The sequence below is a fragment of the Acomys russatus genome, chromosome 2 (assembly GCF_903995435.1).
Source record: "Acomys russatus chromosome 2, mAcoRus1.1, whole genome shotgun sequence".
NCBI lineage: Eukaryota > Metazoa > Chordata > Mammalia > Rodentia > Muridae > Acomys > Acomys russatus.
The window spans coordinates 73,025,064-73,048,192 of record NC_067138.1 but is presented as its reverse complement, the minus strand read 5'-3'; the positions used below and the strand labels follow the sequence as shown (position 1 = coordinate 73,048,192).

Below are 23,129 nucleotides of genomic sequence, written 5' to 3'. Positions count from 1 at the left end.
TACCTTCTGCTTCTCGAGGACTCCAGTGTCCTGATGGTCCACAGGGCATTGGGGAGGAGGCATTGAAAGCATATTGCACCAGGATTCTCCCTTCTAGGCAAAGGTCACATGCTGATCCCAATTCTCTAGGAGGCCAAGGAAAGCAGGGAAATACACCGACTTAGGAACAGTTGAGCAACTGATGGGGTGGGGGCAAAAGCGATGTGACAGGAGATACAGTCTGTGTTTACTGCCTTTTTTTCCCCATGAATATGCCAAGGAAAAATACTATAAGTAAAATCTCCTATTGGTGCAGGATTTTTTGGTGGCTGCCCTGATGCTGCATACACTCCTCTGATGTCAACTAGCCCAAAACCAATTGGCTAGAAGACTGCTATCTGTTGTAATTTTAATTGCATCTGGCATAAGAAGCTCCACCAAGAATCTTCTGGGTACTTGAAAGCGCATCATTTGCCTCATTTTGTCCTCAGAAATGACTCCTTTAAAAATATTTTCCAGGTACCCACTATGTTCAAGGCATCAGTCTGCATGCATCACAAGCACTAAACATGAAGAAGGTGTGGTTCCTTCACAAAAAAAAAAAAAAAAAAAAAAAAAAAAAAAAAAAAATGAGTGGGCTGGATGAGATGATGCCTGAGAAACCTTCCAGCCCTGACATTCTGGGGATGAGTGAGTCACTCGCAATTTAATAGTCAAAAGCAGTTTCTTTACTATGCCATCTAACTCATTTTAACAGCTTTTCAAGGGGTGAGCCAATCTCTCAATGAAACCAGTCCCAAAAATTGAGTATTATGGTGGCTTCCCCAACTGCCTGGTGTATCTGGATTCAATCTCTCTCTGGCTACAACTGTGTCTGGGTTTCTACTGGTTCTCCAAATTTGGCATCTGTAGGAGGCAGTTGTGGGGAGGACAGTGGACCGAATCTTCTATATTCTCCTGGACCCCCCCCCCCGAAATCTGCAAATCTGAGTAGCCTCTGCTGAGACTCTTGACAATGGAATCTCTAGATGATATTAAGTAATGTCCCAACCAACCTAGGGTTTCTCAATGATTTCTCTTCCATCATTCCTAGGGAAATCTGAATGATTTTGCTACTTGAAAGGGTAGAATGACATAGACAAATCTGAGGTTTTAGGATTTCCCATAACAAGAAAACTCTGTGATTCTAGGGCAATAGCCTAAGGCACTATATATACGAGCATCATAGTTTACTGGTGTTCCCAGAGAGGGGTCAGGAAATCACCCAAAAGCCCATTTTCTACAGGTCATGCTCCTGCTTAAACCTCTTGAGTGATTCCAGCCTCCACTGACTGTAACCTCCTCACCATGTTAGCTTTGCCTTTCCCTACCACACTGGGTCATATTAGGCGACATTTGCTGCTTTTACCTGGCTGACATTTTGCATGCTATAAGGTTCACCTCTATGAATATGAAATATGTTCCTATCATAAATGCTGAGGCTTTTGATAACAAGAGCCACAACCTAGGCTTCTTTTTCTGTCTTAGTGTTCAGCACATAACACAAAAGTTGGCTAGCATATGTAGTTAAATGGATGGACTGGTGAGTGAGTGGATGGATACATATTAGTCACCAAGACACATATATAATACTCATGGCTAAATTAAACTAGATCTTCAGACAGCATAGTAGAAGGCTTTAAAACACCCATTAACATTTGGTGAAATAAGAGGATATTCAACATCTCAAGGATAATGTAAATGGAATAGTGGTTAGTCAGTATACAATTCTAAAGTTATGAGGTTCTATGCAAAACATATTTACTATAAAATTAAGTAGAATAGTCTTACTTAGATTTAACCTATAATCCTATCTTGGTGCTATTCAGGTAAGTTTATGTAACAAAATATTGTCAGCAGTTTGTGAGTTGATTTTGGAAGAGGATTATCTTATTTATACCTATATGTTCATAGTAGGGAAACGAGAAAAGTAGAGAAGGAGGGAGAGAGGTGTTGGGGGAAGTTTTCAGCAGTCTTCATGAGGACAGACATTCCTTACAATGTCAGGTTCCATCCACAGAACTCTCTGAGTCACAGGACTGATGATAAAACATGGACATCATGAGTGCTCTGGGATGGATTCCGGAACTGTGCTGACCTAGACAGCTACTGGGTTTCTCCATTTCCCTTAGGTGTAACTTGAACTTCACTGATCTTTTAATAGCATCTGGACCTTAGGAAGTACTGTGATGAGTAAATCACCATCCAGCTGACAGCAAATGTGCTATGTGGTATCTTATCCATCCAGGGAACACTTGTGTCCCTGACTCATTATGGCATTTATTTGATTTTTCATGGACACCTGCACACACACACACACACACATGAAATTATATACCTATAGAATACTAATATTGGGGGAGTTTATCTTTCTTACACAGTTTATCTGAGTTAAAGTTCAGAGCTATAGACTGTAGATATGTGTGCTATTGAGTGAGGAGCCTAATAGCCACACGGAGCTATTTAAATTTGAACTAGTTATTATAAAATATATTTTAAAATTCTGAACCTTGGTTACATCAGTAATAATTTCAAGCATTTCATGGCTACTATCATGGTGAATGTGGCTACTATCATGGAGAGTGGCTGTGATCTTTGTGAATGTGGATATGAAACATTCCCATTAACAAATTAAGTCCTTTTGAACTGTGCTTCAAGAAGCCATCCTAGATAAAAAGGAGGATTAGCTTCTCTCCTTTGCAAGCAGACTGGTACTAGTATGTATCACCTTTGTGGGGAACGAGTTACTAATTATTATATGTGTTAGGTTTTGTGGAGGAGAAATTCTGCCTAAGAAAGACTAAGCCTTTTTGATGTACATCTCAGCAAACTGAAAAGTAGAAGAGAGAATGGATGCATCTGCAGGAAATTTAGTCTCTGCTCTCATAGTTCCTAGTCTACATGTGTAGTTCCACTATGTGATAGCCAATTGTTCAGATAACTGAAACCACCCAGTCAACACATTTGCAAAACATATAAAGGAGTTAGTGAGACCAAGGGTGGCCTTGACTTATTTATTCAGTTGCCCCCGTGTGAGGACACAGAGTGTGGGGCAATCTGAATATGTTTTCTTAAGGGAAACCCTTGTATTCTCCTAGACCACAGATGTGAGAACAGCAGGAGGACATGAGCATGGCCAGGGGTGAGATGCTGGCATTGATGGATGGTGTGGAAAACACCCAAGGCTTTGCAAGGGAAGGGGATTTTCAAGTAACCAAACAGTTCTGGATAACCTCACCCAAGGTAGAAGCTAACATTCCTTGAGTGTAGAATACGTGTGCTTTGGACAGCATAGACGTCCTTTGTTGACTTCCCCACAGAACACCGGGAATGTGGGCAAGTTAGCACCTTTTTTACAGAGGAGGATTCATGAGATCAGAGGAATGAGATGCCTTGCCCGAAGTCTCATCTGCTGGGAATAACAAAGCGAAGGGAGGTGGAGCATGTGGGCAACTAAACATCAAAGCTCATATGCCACATACTAAATCAATTTGTAGGACTATAAACTCCCTGCTTAAGCGAGTAGAGCACACAAAGGATATAGCACCACTTCTTTACAGCAGTTTATTAATACTTATGGACAATTTCCTTTAGATTGTGGTCAACATAGCTGCTAACTTTAATTAGTCATGTTTCAAAAATGTCAGTTTGAATTTAGTATGTGATAACTCCATTAGGCAATATTACCCTGAACAGAATAGCTATTGTATATGCCTCAAGTACTCACTGACTAGAGATTATTAAAAACATATTGATTAAATCCGAGAGGACTGTGTAATAGGGACATATCTCATTACACAACAATTAACCCTCTAATATGTTTCAAACAATCAGATGGAGTTTATTTAATGGACAATAACTGCTTTATGAAATATAAATTGAATACATACACTGGAAGCTTAATTTACAAAACTTCAGTTTTTAAGTAGAATTGAGGTCAAAGCTTGACTAAAAGTCTGATATTTCTCATCACCACAGTGAAAATAAATAAATCTACAGGCCGCTGGAAAGCTTGCTCCAAAGTGTCACATGAGCATTCCCAAACCCAGCTCTGAGCTCTGCAAGGGTGGCTGGGGCCAAGAAGAGGGAGTTCCTACGAAGAGTCTGGGGAGTACATTTCCTTCCTACCAGATCAAACTCTTGCTTGGATGCAAAAAGAAGGTTCTAGACTCAGAGACTGATAGTGGTGTACAGATTTAGAGCCCCAATAGGATGTAGTGTCATGGGACAATGTGTTTTTAATTATGGAAACTTAGTTCTAACTCATAGATATTAATTTTGTACACTTTTGAAAGATAAAATAACACTTCCATACATGTTTACAACGATTAAAGAAGGGCGATGAGCAAAGCTATCACCTCTCATACCTAACTAACCCTTTTTTGTGCATGTATGATGAAAACATTTTAAACCTACTGTTTTAAGCATTTGATCATGTACAATTCAGTATAATTCCAGTTGTAGGCCATAGGCCACTAACGTTTATTTCTGCAGTCTAATTCAAATGCACCCTTTCACCAACATCTTTACTTCTCACATCCACCTAAATCCACCCTGCTCCACTGAGCACCATTCTCTCTACATACAAGGATACGACTTTATAGATTTCCACATGTAATGGAGATCAGACAGTGTTTGTCATTCTGAGATAGGTTTATTTCAATAAACATAATGTCCTCTGGACTTATTCTATGTGTTTTAATGACAGAGTTTTCTCCACTGCCTTTTAAAAGCTGACTAATACTCACAGCACACATAGGACATTTTTAAAAAATCCTGTTCACCTGATGAAGGGTATTCAGGTTGTTTCTGCATCTTAGATATGTGAGCAATGCTACACAGACTATATGGAACAGAGGCCTCTCCAACTAACTCCTTTTGATCCCTTCTTTTCCTTTTTTGTATGTGTTGCACACACAACATATTAGCTTATTTTGCATGCACATATGTGTGTGATATGCATGTGTGTATATGTATATATGCTGTGCATGTGTATATATATGTGTGTACTATGCATGTGTTTGTATGTGTGTGTATATATATGTGTGTGTGTATGTGTGTGTGTGCTATGCATGTACATATACCTGTACTGGCGGTCTGAGAGTGATGGCAGGATTCATCCTCTGTTGCTCTTCCATTGACTTCATTAAGGCAGGATCTCTCAATCAAACCAAGAACTCACTGTTATGGCCAGTCTTGCTTGACACAGAGCTTGCTTGCTCTGTGATATCCTGTCTCCACTTTCCATGTCCTCTTGGACTTGACTGGATTTGGAAGATCTAATCAGGTCCACACAGTCGAATGCTAAGTGTTTAACCACTGGGGTAACTCTCCAGCTTCTAGTTTCATTTCTTTTGGGTACATATGTAGTAAGGGGAGAGCTGGGTCATACAGCTCTACTTCATTTGTTTGAGGTGCATCCACATTGTTTTCTATAGTGACTGAATTAATTTATATTACCACGGTGTTCAAGATTCCTTTTCCTCATAAGCCTTGCCAATTTTTTAGTGTGTCTTTTTGGAAAAAGCCATTTTAAGATTATGAGGTGATGACTCATTTCAGTTATAAGTTACAATTTCCATGATAATTAGTGGTAGTGAGCATTTAAAAATGTACCTATTAACTATTTACCTCTGAGGAATCTTTAGTGAGGTCTTTTTCTTATGTTTTCTTATACACAAAACACACACACACACACACACACACACAACTTATAAATGAGAGGCATTTGCCACCTTTTGTGAGGAAACTGAATACCTCTTTCACAACTCTAGTCTGGAGCAACTTAAGGAAAACATTTAGGATTCATAGACAAGGCATTTTTTTAAATGTCGAGGGTCAGCCTCCAGTACTTTTTGTGAGCTCTTGGCCAAATTTCTCAGGCTCTTTAAGCTTCAGTGTTCTCCTTATCAGGCACATAAGGAAAAATGTGATTCTCAAACTGAGTTCCTGGGAATACTAAAAATGACTCCATATAAGAAGCATTCAAACCAGCATCTGTCACAAGGTAAGCATTTGACAAAACAGCTGCAAGTCCAGCAGAGAAAGATGATTGTCGTCAATGTCAATACTATATCCCCATTGCTGGATAATTGTTCCAGGACGGGCTAAGGGTTGAAGCAAGAGATGGCCTGAATAACTAATAACAAAAAAAGTCTGAAGTAGAAGTAAACTGTTTTCATGAATGTTCATTTTTATTTTTGCAGGGGTAAGATTAGATTCTCGGCCTTACACATGCTGAGTTAGTGCTCTGCTGTTGATCCTCATGCCTAATTATGAATCTTATTTATCTGGGTTCTTTAAAGCTTGAGCTCTTTAGGATTCTATAGTGAAAGGGCAAATGAGAAGTTATTGAATTTAGGTCTCCCCTTTCTGACTGCCAGAGGGCATAATCAGACCCATTTTCTTCTTTTCTTTTCTTTCTTATCCCCCCCCTAAAAAAAAAAAAACAGGGTTTCGTGGTGTAGCCTTGGCTTTCCAGGACTTGCTTTGTAGACTAGGCTAGCCTCGAGCTGATAGAGATCCATTTGCCTCTAATTAGACCCATTTTCATGGAAAGACAGTTTAAAAAACATCTGGGGAGAGTGACAGATCAAGTCGCATCTGGATATTGGGTAACAGGCAAGGGAGCAGAGCTGTGGTATCTTACACCTGATTAGTCCCAGGTTTTATAAAAACATAGTAGGTGCAAACCTTATCATTATTTATATAACTATATATTTTTTAAAATATGAGTAGTAAAAATACTCATGCAATATGAAAATATGAAATACACACACACACACACACACACACACACACACACACACACACACTGGTTTTCTTATTTGCCAGAGCAATTTTAACTTCTCTGGTAATAAAGGCAAGACCAGAAGAGATTTCTTTCAAGAGAAACCTCTAAGGTTTTTTTGGTGGGGGGGTTGGTTGGGCAAACTGGGGAAGCAGAGAAAGAGTCTGTCACTATGGAGTCCTGTATGGCTGGCCTTGAACTCATTGTGCAGATTAGGCTAGCCTTGAACTTACAGTGATCTGTCTGCTTCTGCCTTCCAAGTGCTGGGATTAAAGACAAGTACCACCAGAGTAGAGTGTATTATATTTTCATTTGTCATCCACCCTGTTTTCCAAGCTTCCAAAAATACACTTAATTTAACCTCCCATTACTATGGAGGTGTGCATCATTACTGGCTCATTTCTGTTAACAGCATTGTTATATTATCTGGCCCAAACTTGTCAGTGTGTCCTTGGGTATCAGTCACTGCCAAATGGTGGGATGTATATTCAAAAGAATAAGAATCATAGCAAATCCTCTTCCAAGGCTGCCTCCCTTCTGAGTCTTCCTCTTCTTGGCAGGAGGAGAGAGAGAGATCAACACTCCACAAGGCATACTCACCTTTCAAAGAAGTGGCCATCGATGGGTGGGAACCACTCTAGCATCACAGAATCAGTTGTGTGGCCCACAACCTGGGGAGCAAGAGCTACAGGTGCTGGCTTTCTGGATGGCTGCCAACTCTGGTATACGAGGTCCAGGTAACAGTGCATTCTAGAGACTTGATTGGGCGTGAAAGAGTCTGTACAGTCGTCATCTGTAAGAGTCAGAGAGAAAGTGTGTGTGGAAAGAGAGATAAGCCCAGAGCTGCACAAGCAGGCATGTGAGAGGATGACGTCTCCATGCAGCTTGAGAGCCAGTGCCTGAGTCTGTCCTCGCCAGCTCAGGGCAGCCTCTTCCAGTGCTAAGAAGTTAATGGTCTGTAAACAAATTAGTGCAGCCATCACTCCTGGAGACAGGTGAGAGGAAACAGAGGGAAAGGAGGGTGGGCAGAGCTGAAGAACTAAGCCTGGAACTGAGGAGAGAGCTGCTAAGAGCTTATGGCTAAGGACAAAGGCAAGACAGGCTGCTTTCCAGGGACCCATATCTTCTGCTTCTGAAGTCAGCAATGCCTCCACCCCCATTAACTCTCATTCGTTTGTTCACTCATTCACTTTTCCACCCAGTTCCTTCCTTTATGTGCTCACTTGTTTCCTCTTGTATTCCTTTACGTTCACTCATTCATGCATTAACCAATTCTACTTTTGACTAATGCAAAGGTACTGTTCTGGAAACAAATGTACCAAATGTCTAATTCATATTCAGTGCTCTAAGCCAAGGCCGTGAAAAGATGGGACTGAAAATGTCCCTGTCCTTAAGAAGGAGATACGGCCTGCTCATCATATGTACAAGGATTGTTCTATGACTACTAATGTGATGTCATTCATCGCTGAATTGATAGAGGTGGCATGTGGGAAAGAGGACAAACTAGGAAGTCACCAAAGAGGGCTGCATATATGAGGTCAATCAGATCGCTTGGTTGAGGTTGAGAAAGATAGTGGCACTGTAAGAGAAATAACTACGCAGCTGGGGGCATGGAAGGCTCAAATCAGGCCACAGTTAAGCAATGGATATATAGCCCAGGCTATGTAAAGTATGGTATCTTAGTTGAATTTGTACTGCTGTGATAAAGATCATGAACAAAAGCAACTTGGGGAGGAAAGGGTTTAATTGACCTACGCTTCTATGTCACAGTCCATCTTAAGGGTAAGTCAGGGCAGGAACTCAGGGTTCGAACGTGGAGGCAGGAATTGAAGCCGAGGCCACAGAGGAGTGTGGTTTTTTGGCTTGCTTTCTAGGCCAGAAAGGTTTAACCTTTGTTATACAACCCAGGTCCGCCTGCTCATTGGTGGCACCACCCACAGTGATCTGGCCCCTTCTACACCAATCATTAACCAAAATATGCCACTATAGACTTGTCTACAGGCCAATATGATGGAGGTATTTTTTTCTAACTGAGATTTCCTTTTCTCAGATAACCCTGGCTACGGTCACGTTGACAAACAACTTAGCAGAACAGATGTGAACAAGAGGAAACACACCTCCTTACAGTATATGTGTATTTATGTCTGTGGGACATAATCTTAGCTTATAGTAAGCATGAGCCATGCATGATTGCCAAGCTTTGGAGAGTTTCCGTTTCTCTCCCAACACATGCTATTTTTGGAGTGTGCAATATAATTTTGTCTCCTTTACAGAGTTGGGAGCTGAGGCTGTGTTCAGGCAAGCTACTTTTCCTAGGTTATAGAGCTAAGTCTGTCTGGGGTTTGAACCAAAGCTATACTTTTAAACTGTGATATAACATTTTTTCTAAGCATAAATGAAATATATTATGGGTAGAATCTCTAGCAGGCAGCTTGTAAATGGGACTTACACCCAGTCCTAATCTAAGGGGCCTGGAAACAACTTCTCGGGTATCTAGATATGCCCTTCAATCTGACTTCTTCTTTTCTAGAGCATGGACTGACGTCAGAGACCTAAAACTTAGCCTCAAGAGAAGAGTTTTGCCTCCTGTTTCTTTCCCCCAACATTCTGATTCAGCTTTCCTGGGAACAGGAAAAAAGGGGGGCACTGCTTGGCTTGGTTTCCTAATGCACCACTTCTCAGGGGTATCTTCTTGGTCCGGATTCTCACAGCTGGGCCCCAGACAGAGGAGTGTGGATGAAGCTCACCAGATCTAAAAATTAAATGTGCTACTGGACTCCAGCAGCATACACTCCTGACTCCATATCAAACAAACAGAAAATAAGTTTGAGCAGATCTGGGCAGCAGGACATGACCTTGAAGGGAAGGGGCAAGGGTGTGAATAGGTACTTAGAGAGGCTGGCCTGGATTCCTTTAGTAATTTTGACAGCCTCCTTTTCTGCAGTCAGAGGAAAAGCTTTAAGACATTTGGCAAAATCAGGAGGGCCCAATGTTCCTTAGCAAGCATTGCACAGGAGTGACAGTAAATCTCTCTCAAGCTCAGATCCACCATGTAACTTCCTAAATCATGTAGCTACCTATTGCCAGGAGCATGCACACCTCAGCACGAGAACAGCCAGAACACACGTTCATTCTTCCTCCTCACTATGATCTGTACACTTTGTCCAGAAAGGCTAGAAAAGCCTACCAAGTAGATTAGATGCAGGTGGAGGGTTTGATGGTTCAAGAAAAAAAGATGCACAAGATACAGAGTCAAGGGAGCAAATGTCTTTATGCCCTTGACACCTCCATTTTCCATCTGCAAAGTGGAAGCAGTGGTGATAATAAGAGGGTTCATCTCAGAATATGGCGAGCTGGAGTGTGAGGCACAAAAACTCTCCTTCACGGCAAATACTCACTGCCTCATGTTTGGGAGAAGTGAGTGAATAAACACACTTGTTATTCACGTGTGTGTGTGTGTGTGTGTATCTGTGTGTGTGTGTGTGTGTGTGTCTGTGTGTGTATATAGATGTGTAAGAAGCTGAAAAGAGGAAGAAGTAAAGCTCAGAGTGTATACAAATCTAATCTTAGCCCACGTGGCTCTAATTGTAGCTCTACATGGTGGTGTTCCTGAAGCATTGTTCCTAAAGTAAAACTATTAACACATCTTTTTATTTATCAACGTCTGACTACGTATTTTATGAACATCCTTAAAAAATACTAACTGGATACTAACAACTCACCTAACCTTATACATCTCTCTCTCTCTCTCTCTCTCTCTCTCTCTCTCTCTCTCTCTCTCTCTCTCTCTCTCTCCTGTGTGTGTGTTTGTGTTTCCTGATATATAAATTAGGAGTGATTAAATAAATTCAACTACAGAGTGCTATTAAGGATGAAAATGGGGCACAAAAAGCACCAAGATGAATGAAGATGAAAAAGTAAGATATTTTTTTTCTTCAGAAACTTCTGATTAATTTTTCTTCAAAGTATATTTTCCTTTAATAATTTAAATAGTAACAATTTCCACTTGTCAATAGCACAAAGTTTGAAAGTGATGGGGGTAGAAATTAGTAGGGGAAGAGAGATACATTTGATGTTTACCAAGTTGAAAACTCTCTGTCCCAGGTTACGCTATCCTGAAACTTAGCTACAACAGAGTCTTAGGAAAAATCTCAGGGGGTTTCCACTTACCATAAATGCTCTGTCTCAATTAGTTCAGGTCTAGAGTCAGGCCCACCTGGCTTGCAGCCCCAAACAGCTCCACTTCTACTATCTGGGCTCTTTTCATCTAGGTTTCCAGGCTCATCCTGTCCCTCTGTTCTGATTTTGTCTCTGAGCAGAAGGGACAGTGAGAACTTCAGCTCTTGGAAGAGCCTCTTGAGCCACCATGCTATTGCTACAGGGCTCCAGGCTTGCCCCCAAGTCATGTTCTGAACAGTGCATTGCATGTAGGATACAGCCAAATGCTCAGGAACCCTACTACCTGTAGGCCCTTGAACAAAATGCTGATCCTGGAGGCTTCATTTCTACTCACTGAAGTAGGAGGGATGGTGACAGCCTTTCTCAGAAAGCCTATGTGAGCATTTAACAAGCTCTCTGACATTCAGTACATGGGTAAATGCATCAGTTTTTGTAAAATCTTGTCATTTGATTCAGTCTTAAAATATAAAATAATAGCCTCAGTAATAAATAATTATAAAAGATACACTCATTGTAAAATTTTTAAAACATGTTCTCAGGTCCAATACCTATAAATAATGTAAATACTGTCTAATGTATGTGTGTATACATACATATGTATGTTATGGGTGTGAATACAGTAAATTTCTGAAAATTTCACCATATATGTTTCTTACATGTATGACTGTAACTGGGAAGTTCCCCACATCAAATAGTTAATAAATAATGAGGTTATTTATCATTGTGAAGCAATACTTATCCTACCAAGGATAATTCTAGACTCTTTCCTTGAATGATCATATCTACTGTCATTCAAGGTAAGAGTGATTATTCTCTATGAATTGATAACATAAATGATTCTTTAAAAAAGAAATAATTTACCTACAATCAAATACTCCAAGATAGGAAATTAACCTTCATCTTCCAGACACAATATGCCATGTTTTAAATGTCTTGTCCTTCAGCCACATAATGGACCATGTTTAGTGGTATCATGGGGTTCTGCCATGTGTGATGCCTTAAAGTGTCTGTCAGAATTCTATTATCTTCAAACTTGTAAACCATTTTTAAATTTTTAAATATATAAACATTTATTTTTTGTTCCTGGCATATAGTAAATGCTTAATAAATATTCAGAGCATGAACACTGCTAAGAACATTCTTGCAGGTAAATCTTTAAGCACATCAATTGGTTTGCTTCAGCTATATTCTTTAGGGACAGGACTGTTTGTTCTAAAGTTTGTATGGATATTGGGTCAAAGCATGTATGCATATTAAGTTTTTCTGACGCATACAAAGATACTAATAGGCTGGAAAAAAATTCCTAGGATCCTATAGTCTATGCCAGGTAATTTTTGAGTACCTCTTAAATACAGCCTGCTATCTTGAAGAAGTGGGGGGGGGGGACAGGGTTTGCTACCCATCTATCATCTTTTGATTAGGGATTAACCAATAGTTTAAGTCAAAACATGTGCTTTAATGCTTTGTATTGCAATGTGCTTAACACATCAGCTGCTCGTTGCCTACTAGGCTGGACCACTTGGGGCCTTTCAACCTCCTAGAATATTGAAGTGACTGGTTAATAACTCAGACTCTGGGGTAGGAAAGGCTAGGATTAAGGCATGTACTTGAATCTGGGAAAGTTTCTGGTGCTATCTGAACCATATTTTGGGCATCTTTAAACTGGTTATATTAATAACGTCGTTTATCTCTTTGGGTTAATTTACATTATTTTATATACAATTTTTTGTATATCAGGGGCACTCAATTTTTGTTGGTCTTCAAAGACCAACAATGGCAGCTACCTGTACATGTGGCCTCTCCCACTTAAATTAATTAAAATAATTTAAAGGTAATAAGTAGGGTCCTCAGCTATATTTAAAGTGCTTAGTAGTCACACATAGCTAATGGCTATTGCACTGAAAAGCACATACACAAACTATGACCATTTTGGTAGGTAGATCTGCTTGAGGGATGAGCACCCAGCAAAGGGAGGCAGCTGAGGAAGTCATCTCGGCAGTGACTGCCCCCTCTTCTCGAAGAAGGAGGCCCCGTGCATCCCTTTCCTCAGCACCAAAAAACCCACATTCTGTTCTCCATTTTGAATTTCATCCAACTGCTTTTGTCACCTCATCTATCAGAGATGCTAAGGAAAACAAACATTTCCAAGCTCGTGGTTGCTTTGAATATTCTTCTGGGGTGTAAGTTTGTTATCATAGCTCAATGAATTAGTTCTGCCGTTAATGGGTCACTGAGCTGAAGAGATCCTTTAAAAACAACAATAGTTAATTAATCACCCTTTAGATCTTCTCAAAGGAAAACAAAAAGGAGATTTAGTTTATGGGAGTCTGGTAGCTGGTGGAAGCTCCTCGTCCCTAAGAAGCAGGCAAACATCCAAACTCTTATTATTGTTTATTTCCCATGTGTGCTGAGCTGGCTAAAGAAAAGTGCTACAGAGACGAGAGACTTGAGCAGGGCTGTCGGAGGGCACAGGGCACCGGATGTGGAGTGTCAATGTGTTTGGGAATGGGAGGCCCGTGGGACTCAGTTTTTTGAGGAAATACCGAACACCTTGGCTGTTTTTAGAACCAAACCTACACACTTTATTAGATCGAGAGATGGGTTAGTCGCTTTTCAGGAGACGTCACTTTTAAGCTGTATGAACTAGAAAGCGCCTCCTAGGAGTCATCAACCTAAATGGGAAAACAGTAAGGAACGTTGAGATCATCAAATCTTCTGGGTTTTACCAGCAAACTCTCTTTTCAATCACTACATGCACCAAACTCCAACAGGAATGTAAAACAGCTGGAAGGGGCCTTTCCTGGCTCAAACCTGAACTAGGACCTTCAGCTTTAACCCCACATCAAGTAAAGCATCCTCCACCCTACTCCAGGATGCAGGACGAAAAACAAACAACAAACAAACAAACAAACAATCCAGATTGTTCAACTTCTCCGCCTAACCATCAGTTAGATTTCTTTAAAAGAATGACATTAGACAGACAGGAGAAACAATAATTGGTATCCAATGTATCATAAGAAGCAAATGACCCCAGTAAGCCTTAGTATTGTCATCTGCAAAGTGGGATGCTTCCTGCTCCATAGACATGCTGTGAGAATTAAATGACTGAGAACGTATAAAAATCTTTTATAGGCAATAAATGGTTTTACAGAGAGAAATACTATTATCAGAAGAAACTATTTTATAGACCTCTTACAAAAGAAGTTTTCATGGCTAAGATACAACATGAATAAAGAAAGTTTATTAATTTTCCTCCCTCTTTGTGAAGCAATAAAAGGATATCGCTTATTTCAGAGATTTTTTTTTTTTGTTGTTGTTCTGATGGGAAAGAGATGACCAAGTTGAATGTTGTAATAGGATTCAATATTGGCTTACTGTGTGCAGTTGCAGACAGTTAATCACAGGCTACCATATTCAGGACTGCAACCACCCCCAAATCAGTGTCTAAGTCTAATTTGCCAAACCTACTAAAATGGTTTTAAGTACCTTGGTGTAGCCTGTGCTAAGAAAAGCACAGGATATCCTGGGACCTAGATCATGACTCTAATACTGTTTCTGATGGCATTGAAAGGTCTGTAATAAGTTAAAGGCAGGTAGAAAAAATGCCACACCCAATACTTTTTCCCAGCCACCAATAGAAAATGAAGATATGAAAATTATATTTAACATAGGAGGATCTTGGTTAAATTAAAAAGCTTCAACAACCCACCAGTGAAGAACAACACAGCTGAAAAACTATGAGGAACTTTTCAGGCCAAGTGGAAAGATTTGGGTTTAATTAAGAAAGCAGAGGTACCCAGGGGGGCATACACAAACTGTTGTACCAGCCAAGGACAATGCATAAAGTAAACCTAGAACCCCTTTTCAGATCTACCCTATGGGCAGCACATTCTCCACAGTTTTGTGGAGAGCAGGGACTGACTTGGACATGAACTCTGGTGCCCCCTATTTGGCCACTTCCCCTTGGTGGGGAGACCTGGTGGCACTCAGAAGAAGTGTAATCAGGCTACACAGATGAGACCTGATAGGTTGTGATCATGTGGTTGGGGAGGAGGTCCCCTTCTTTCACAGGCCTATGAGAGGGAAATAGGGTGAAAGACAGAGTGAGTGGGAAGGGGAAGATTCAAGTGAGGGGACAACAATTGAGATGTAATCTAAATAAATTATTCTTTTTTAAAAAAGAAAGAAAGCAGAGGTCAAGAGTGGATGACCCAGAACATTAGACTCCAGTAATTCTTCTAGCTGGATTTACTGTCTTTAGTCTCTACCATCTGGTATGCATTCATGTATAATATCTGTCTTGTACTCCAGAAATGCTTGTGAATTAGCTGCTATACTGATTGTTTGAAATGAAACATCTCCATGATAGAAAATAAACAGCTTGTTCAAGACTACTTTGAGCCAGGACTAGACCCCAAGTCTAACATTGGGTTTGTCAGACTGGACTACAAGCAGGGATGGGTAGGGCCCTACCTGCATAGCTCATGAAGTTGTTGTAAGGAGTGTTAAAGAAGCTATGAAAGCCACAAGTGTCATTTCCTGGTCCAGGGTCTCCACAAAACTTGTGTTTGGGGGCTGGATTGGTGTCATTGCAGAGGTCTCCAGTTTCAAATGAGGGCTCTGTCTCCATGCAGGGATCACTGCAGGACTGGATTTCTGAGATGCCTCGGAAGATGTGATAGAGGCCCAGGCTGTGCCCAATCTCGTGGATCATGGTGTGGGTGTGTCCAGGAATGCCATAGAAAGATGGGTTCAAGACAATGCCACCTGCAAGGGGAAAACCAGAGCATTAGGCAGCTGTCTGCTTCACACTAAAAGAGCCTCTAAGTCAATCAAAGATAAAAGGATGCCACTTACAGTGACAGTCTTCTTCACTCTATGACCCTACCACTCCAGGGTGTTACAACTCTGCTGTGAGTGACTGATTTTCAGGTAAACATGTCACCAGTAATTTTGTATCATGTTTCAAAAGAGAACACCTATGTCTAGGGAGGATTAGAACTAGCCTAAGGTGATGCTGACCTACTGAAAACACACTATTTTAAGGAAGGGGTCTCTGGGCTGACCAGATTTCTTCTGGAACATATATATTAAACTATAATATGTGCTATACTTCACACTTGTTTTTAAATGCTGCTACAAATGAAACCTTCATACAAATACACACTCCTCAGCTCTGCCATTAATTGTGCCTTCATTAACTCTGTGATATCTTGCATCTTAATTACCTTATTTGAGTCTCATGCCTTCCTCTCTAGGGCTCTAAAAGCAGGAGCACTCAGGAGAGCCAGCCTTGGATTGTGCTCAGCTCAAAGATTTCTCATAACAACAATTGATGTTTCTTGAGGATTTATTATGGGTCCTCAGATGCTGCATTGAGTCTTTAAGGAGTATGGCTCCCATTACCATACCATAACTCAAACAAAGACACTCCTCCATCGAGAGGCTAAATGATCCACTGGTGATTAAGAGAAGTATGGAGATGGAATCTGAAATCAACATTCTTGAGTTCTAAAGTCAGGGCTTGTATCCTCTGTTCCAGTGTTAATGACTATTACAAAGAATAAGGCATTCAATCATCTTTTTAGCCTTTATTGTCAACTGGACAAAGTTCAGAGTTATCTGAAGTGCAAGGCCTTTGCTGAGGCATTTCCTGGATGAGGTTGGTCTATGGACATGTCTCTGAGGGTTTGTCTTACCTATTAATTTATAATTGATTTGGTAGGAGGCCCAACCCACTGTGGGTGGCACTAATCCTCTGGCAGATTGGCCAAGGATATACAAAAGCTAAGCATGAACTAGTAAAAGAGCAAGCCAGAGAGTGATCCTACAAGCAGCAGTTCTCCAAACTTCTTGCCTCCAGGCTCTTGCCTCAAGTTCCAGCCCTGATTTCTCTCTTGAAGATGGATTGTGACCTGGAAGTATAAAATAAATAAACTCTTTTTTTCCTAAGTTGCTTTTGGTCTGTCACATGAGCAGAATGAAACTGGAACAATGAATGATTCAATGTATGTTGAATATTTGATGAACGATAACACATCTAAAAAAGGGTTGTGACACATAACTAATTACTTCCAAGCAGGTTGAATAGCCAGTGGCAGATAGGAAATAGCTACTTATTGTCTAACTACATGAGAACAAAAAGTATAGAAATTACTTATGAACCTAATAGAAATGAGTCTCAGGCCCTAACTCAGACCTGGAATGTCTGTGTCTTAAAAAGAGACCTGGATGTCTCATCTATCTGCTCTGGATTGTGAAATAAATGACTATTCCTCATGCACCTGAAGAGAGAACAACAGCCAATTTGTAGAGACAGAACAAACATCAACAGAAGCAATGACTAGCACTTGTTCTCTGTGCATCTTAGACACTGGGACAAGGTACGTGAGCTCCCAGAGAAAGATTTAAACTTTAAACCCTGGAAGCATTTAAGAGAATGTTAAAACTCAGATATGAGAGCCCTGTAAGCCCAGATTTTAATTATGAACTAGTAGTGTCTTATGGAGGAAGGACAGGGCAGTAGTGTCTTAGAGAGTTGGAATGACATACTCAGGGCAGATGTCAGGCAAGTTTACCTGAGACTGAATTGTGTTGTCTATCCTCAGGCTCATGGAGTCTATCAATTCTGATTGGCTTGGAGACTTCTTACACAATGATAAGCATGTGTGTGTGTCGAGGTGGCGGGGGGTGGGGGTGGTGAGAAGGGCAGGTGAAGGCAGGGTAGAGGAGAAATTAAGACAGGAAACCTTTCTTAATTATTTTCTGTCACTCATAATCTAAAACACAATCCCTCTCCCACCCAAGGATTTTTCCAGGGATAATGGAATAACAGCAGGAAAGAAGGGTTAAAAATTTGGTCCTAATAAATTGAGTTTGATTGAGACTACTGCCCGGGAGCTCCTTATGATCGACTGCTTTCAGGACAGGAAGCTGGCAGCTTGCATGCCAGTGGAGGTAGCATAGTGTTGCTAGCAGTGCTTCTGCTTCATACTTTCCTTCTCTCCTCTGAGAAACTGACTTTGTTTCTCTAGGCAGCTCTAATCTAGGCAACTACAACAGCACTGATGACCCACGGTCTCTCCAGGAAGTATTGTCATTAACAAGGTGCAGGACCAGCCTTGGGATGGTGAAGGGCAGCAAGCTTAATGTCCAGCCTGGCTCTGTTCTTTCTACCCCAATTGACCCTTCCCTACAGAATGACAGCACTTGGCCCTGAGTCCTGTTTCATCGCTTCTCTTAAAAGGTGAAATAGCTAAAGCCTGACATCATCCTGAAATACTATAACATGCTATGGGTTTACAGCCTCTCTTATCCCTGGCCCTGAGCCAGCCTCTGACATTCATGAAATCATCAGGAGTATTTCTGTCTAACTTTAGAAGCCCTGCTGTGCAGCCATCCCCAGACGCTGATCAGGAACCTCCTGGTTGCTATTTTTTTTTTTTTAAAATAGGAGCAAATTTCACAGCTTAGAAGGACCCTGGGAGGCTATCTAGTTAACCTGCATCTTCAAAATTGTAGGAAACAAATCTAATGAAGGAATCTTGCCTAAGGTCATCCTGCTAAGAATGAGAAAAACCATGCCTTTGGCTGTAATCTAGTATCACTTTCCCAATTCATACTAAACATGTGATAAGGGCAAATAATTTTCAAGTTTGCATGAGCTGTATGATCTCCTCTGCTCATTACTTATCTGTGTCTGAATGTCTGTCTATCTATCCACCACTTACTTCAGATTCAGGATTTCCTGATCTAAGCACAGTTGACATTTTAGAGCACCCACATCTTCCTTGGGGGCACTGTGGAATATTTAACTTTATTACTACAACCCACTAGAATCCTGTATGTAGCATGTCCCATTTGTAATGAACAAAACTGACTAGCGTCTCTTGGGGACCGTTCTTGCCTCAGTTGACAATACTTATTTATTCTTACATATATCATTTAGAAAAAAAGTGCTCACCTCCCTCTCTTTCTCTCCCTCCCTTGCTCTTTCTGAATCCCTTCCCCATTCTCTCCTTACACACACACACACACACACACACACACACACACACACACACACACACACACACACACCTCTAAATATAGCAGAGAGCTAAGCCCATGATTTGTTTTAGCACATCTTTCTTTAGCTGAAGTTATAGAATTCTTCATCCTCACAATATCACAGAAGCAGAGCAGCTGCTAGACTCTGGGTTTACTACCAGTGACCATGCTTGCCTGAGAATGCATCCAGCACTGTGGTTTACTGAGTTCTCAGAAGCCATTGTTGTAAATAATGAGATCATTTATTGAGGGAAGACAGTTAAACTCACTATAGTGCCTTTCTCAATGGAATATTAAATGGTTAATTTAAAAAGCCTCATCTTTAGTGAAGTGTAGATAAACCATAGGCATGCTTTTCTCATGTGATTTTTAAGTGAAAACATGTAGGCCATAAATTTTAAGACTTCTGTAATAAGGAAACATGTAGAGAGCCTAAAAGATCAAATGAAAAGAATTGAAAATTATGCCTATACTATAATTTCATGTCTATTAGTAAAAATTGCTTATCTATATACTTTGTGCACTGAACAAGAAAGAAAGAAAAATTCAAGGAAATTTATATATATAATTTATATATATATATATATATATATATATTTATATATAACAACCACTGGAACAATTATCATTTCTGACTTTCAGAGATCAGACTGCACAAACTGCTGTCATGTTTATGAATATACCTAATTTAAATGTCAGAAAAGCTCCTCATGTTGCTGGTAGACAGAACACGGAAAAAGAGAAGTCCCTATATATTGTGTTTCTGTTGCTTCTCTAGTGTCTCTCAGGATTGCCTTAGCCCAGCTGTGCCAGTATAATGTGGTTTCCGGGCCAAGAAGTATGCATGAATTAGGGAAAAGAGGTACAAGAAGAATGCAGTTTCTGGATAGAGCCAGAAACTTGAACTCTGACTGAGGCTTCTTCACTGATGTGTGTAACCTTGGATAAACCCTGCTTGCTCTCTGGGTCTGAGTTTTCCCACCAGGAAAGAGAGTTTCTTCAGAGGACTGCCTTGTGGCCAAAAGTACGCTTCAGAGATAGTAGCACTTTGTGAATTAAAGAAGTAAGTTATTCCCACTACCATTTTGCCTGCACTATTTGGTTGTGCCGAACTCTTCCTCACACTGGGGTTCAAACTGCCTTGTTCCAAGGTCCTTCTGAAGGAGCTTCTAAGACTCACCCAAGTGCATTAGGGCCTCCTTGTCCCATGGCCAAGTTGCCACTCCTGCCAACTCCTCCTCTGAAGAGTTTGCAAAGAAAATATTGAGATGTGTTGATCCGTCCAATCTAAGAATGTTCTTTAGCTCATTAACATCCAAGTAGGCTCTGAAACAAGAAAGGAACTTTGGCTGTTATCACTGTCCCCCAAAAGTAGTATTCAAACAGTAGAATATTCCCCACATGATCAGGAGCTCTTAATACTCGATACAGTAGCTAAACTCTTTGTAACCATCACATTGCATTTCTCTGAAAATGTTATACTATCCCATTTCACTGACAGAAAAACAAATTAAGTGTAACTTTAAATAGCTGTGTTCAGTTTTGAATCTAGATGCATTGAGAATCAATGCTCACATTTCTACAGACTGTACTATTTTGACTAGGGAGAGGACTACTTAATAGATGCATAGACAAGAACACAGTAGTGAGATAACATGTAATCTAGTCTTGGCTTTTCTCCTTCATTCATTCACTGTGCCTCTTGTAGGGAGACATCGCGGCTTTTTCTAAAGATGAGAAATATACAGCCCAATGATTTTAAATAGGTTATACAAAGATGCAGCACTGGGGTTCAAGGGTAATGCTGGATAGCTTGGAAATGAATTCTTTTCTCACTGAGGCATCATGCTGCCACCCATTGACCATTCTGCATCCTGTAAAACTATTTCATTATCTGTAACATAGACTAAAGATTTTGAGCTTGAAGTTGCTGTCATTGAGGTGGTCATATCTTAGAAATGAATTAACCCTTTATGCTACAGCAATCATCTCTTCAATATAGGGAGACATTTGTTGATAAGGGAGCTGGTAAATATGAGAGGGAAGAGATATGAGGAGAGAGAGAAAGATTAAACAACAACAAAATGAGAGGGAGGAGAGACAGACAGTAAGTGAGAGAGACAGAAAGAAGTGAGGATCTAGCCTTGGACAGACTCACTGACTGGAACAGACACACTAAGGATGCGATGCTGCCTTTGCTCTCTGCCTCAGTTAGTCACAGGCATATTATTCTGTGCTCATATTCAATGCTACCCTCTTATGCTTCTTATCTGCCATCCTGCATTTTAGGAATCCTTTTGAGTAGCTGACAGTTCTGTTGGATGAGGTTAGAAATGTGTTCCTGTTTTTCTGGCCACATACACCATGTGGGCGTCTGAGTATAGAGAAGGTAATTTGTCCATCTCTTGGTACCTGGTTTTCAGCTTAGGGCTGGGTAACTAGTGAGCTGTCAGTGAAGCCTGATAGAGTTGAATTTAAATTGGCATATATGGAAGTTAAAATATCTAGGTCCTGGCCTAAGGCTCAGTGTCTCCTGACACAGAGGCTACATTTGCTTCATCTCTACTCCAATCTGAAATCTATGAGAGCTACTGCATTGTGACCACTCCTACCACAGGTGTCTATGAGGTCAATTGTCCATGTGATCTTCAGTTTGATGACTTTTCAGAAGAAGAGATTATGGAGCTAGGAAACACAGGCTCATTATAGGCTAAAATACTGACTCAAAATTAAGTGCCTTTTTCTAAGGACTCACATCCAGTTTCTTTTACCAGAGGCCTCATGATGAGTTCTAATAACTCTGTCTTCTCCTGAGATTGGAATTAGGTTTGAGAAAGCTAGCATTTATTGAATACTCGCAGTATTCCATCATGCCAAGTGCACACATCTTATTTCTGGTACTTCAGTGTGCAGCATAAGTAAGATGGACTGCTCCTTAGCTACATCTCTAGGTTTGAATCCAGATATTCTTACTATGCAGGGCCTGTGGGCAAGCTGCTTCCCTTCTTTTGCTCAAGTTTCTTTATGTAGAGAACAGAAATGATAGTGAAACATCATCCCTAGAGTTAGTAAAAGGATTAAGGAAGTCAGCAATGGATCCAGAAATGAGCCTGGTAATGGCCACCATATAGAAACCCCTGGCACAAACTTAGCAATTCTCATGTATTCCCATCTTACAGATGAAGGAACAGGGCTGCAGAGGTCACATAATTAGTGACAAGGCCAAGTGAAATTCAATGCATATCCTACAATGCTCACACATCTTCTTCTCTTTTAAGCTGCCCCCAGCCCATCAGGAAGAGAAAAAATAATGCAGGGAGGAGAATGAGAATGCACAGGAGCCTAGATTTTCTTTTGGAGCCACCCTTTCCACATTGTTTCTCTTGCATTGCTTTGCTTTCTAGCTGATTTGCCCATTTCTCTCAAATGATCTTTCAGGCATAGAAGACACTCTTTAATAGAGAAAGACACCTCAGCCTCAGTACTCCAAGTTGAGAAAGTTTTACAAGAGGAAGACACAGGGCAAGAGGAGACATTTTAATTGGTTGTTTATTCAGTGGTAATTGCAGAGCCAATCTGTTCAGGAGGTGGTATGAATCCCAGCCCAAAGCAGAAATGTGGGTTGTTGGATCCTCTCCCTGGCTCCTGTATGGGGTTTCTCATTCTTTGGGAAGTCTCCATGTCCAAAAAGGGCTGGAATCTACAGCAGCTAGCCAGACTACTGGCCCCACTGGCCTTTCTCCACCCAGTCTCTCTTGCTGGGGTGGGGGGGAATACACCCAAATGGAAAAGTAGCTTTGTTACTAAAGCTTTCCCTCTGTCAATGTAGGCCTTCTACCAATGAAGAACTAATCTGGATGTCTCCCAATGGCATCAGGGGGAGGCCTTTGAACACAGGAGTCTGTGTAGGTCTTTGTTATCTCTATCCTCTTATATCTTGAAGGTGATGTTGTGGTTTTCAGTTTTCACTTTACATAATAGATGGAAGAGAAGGCACCAGAGGCAGAAAATTTAGAAAGAAAACTGTAGTCTAGGGATACTTAACCTGAATGAAAGAAAATGACTTGATTGGACCCCTTGACTTTCTGTTTTG

General features: G+C 40.7%; 1 protein-coding gene across 1 annotated transcript in view; it reads right to left on the bottom strand.

Annotated features, from left to right (window-relative positions):
• Positions 1–23,129, bottom strand: part of Pappa (pappalysin 1) — a 245,077-nt gene that overhangs the window by 169,575 nt on the left and 52,373 nt on the right. The window contains exons 3-6 of the mRNA XM_051163182.1: positions 20,217–20,362; positions 15,461–15,754; positions 7,409–7,601; positions 4–125 (exon numbers count right to left, since the gene is read on the bottom strand). Coding sequence (XP_051019139.1) covers positions 4–125; positions 7,409–7,601; positions 15,461–15,754; positions 20,217–20,362 — 755 coding nt within the window. The remainder of the gene's footprint in view (positions 1–3; positions 126–7,408; positions 7,602–15,460; positions 15,755–20,216; positions 20,363–23,129) is intronic.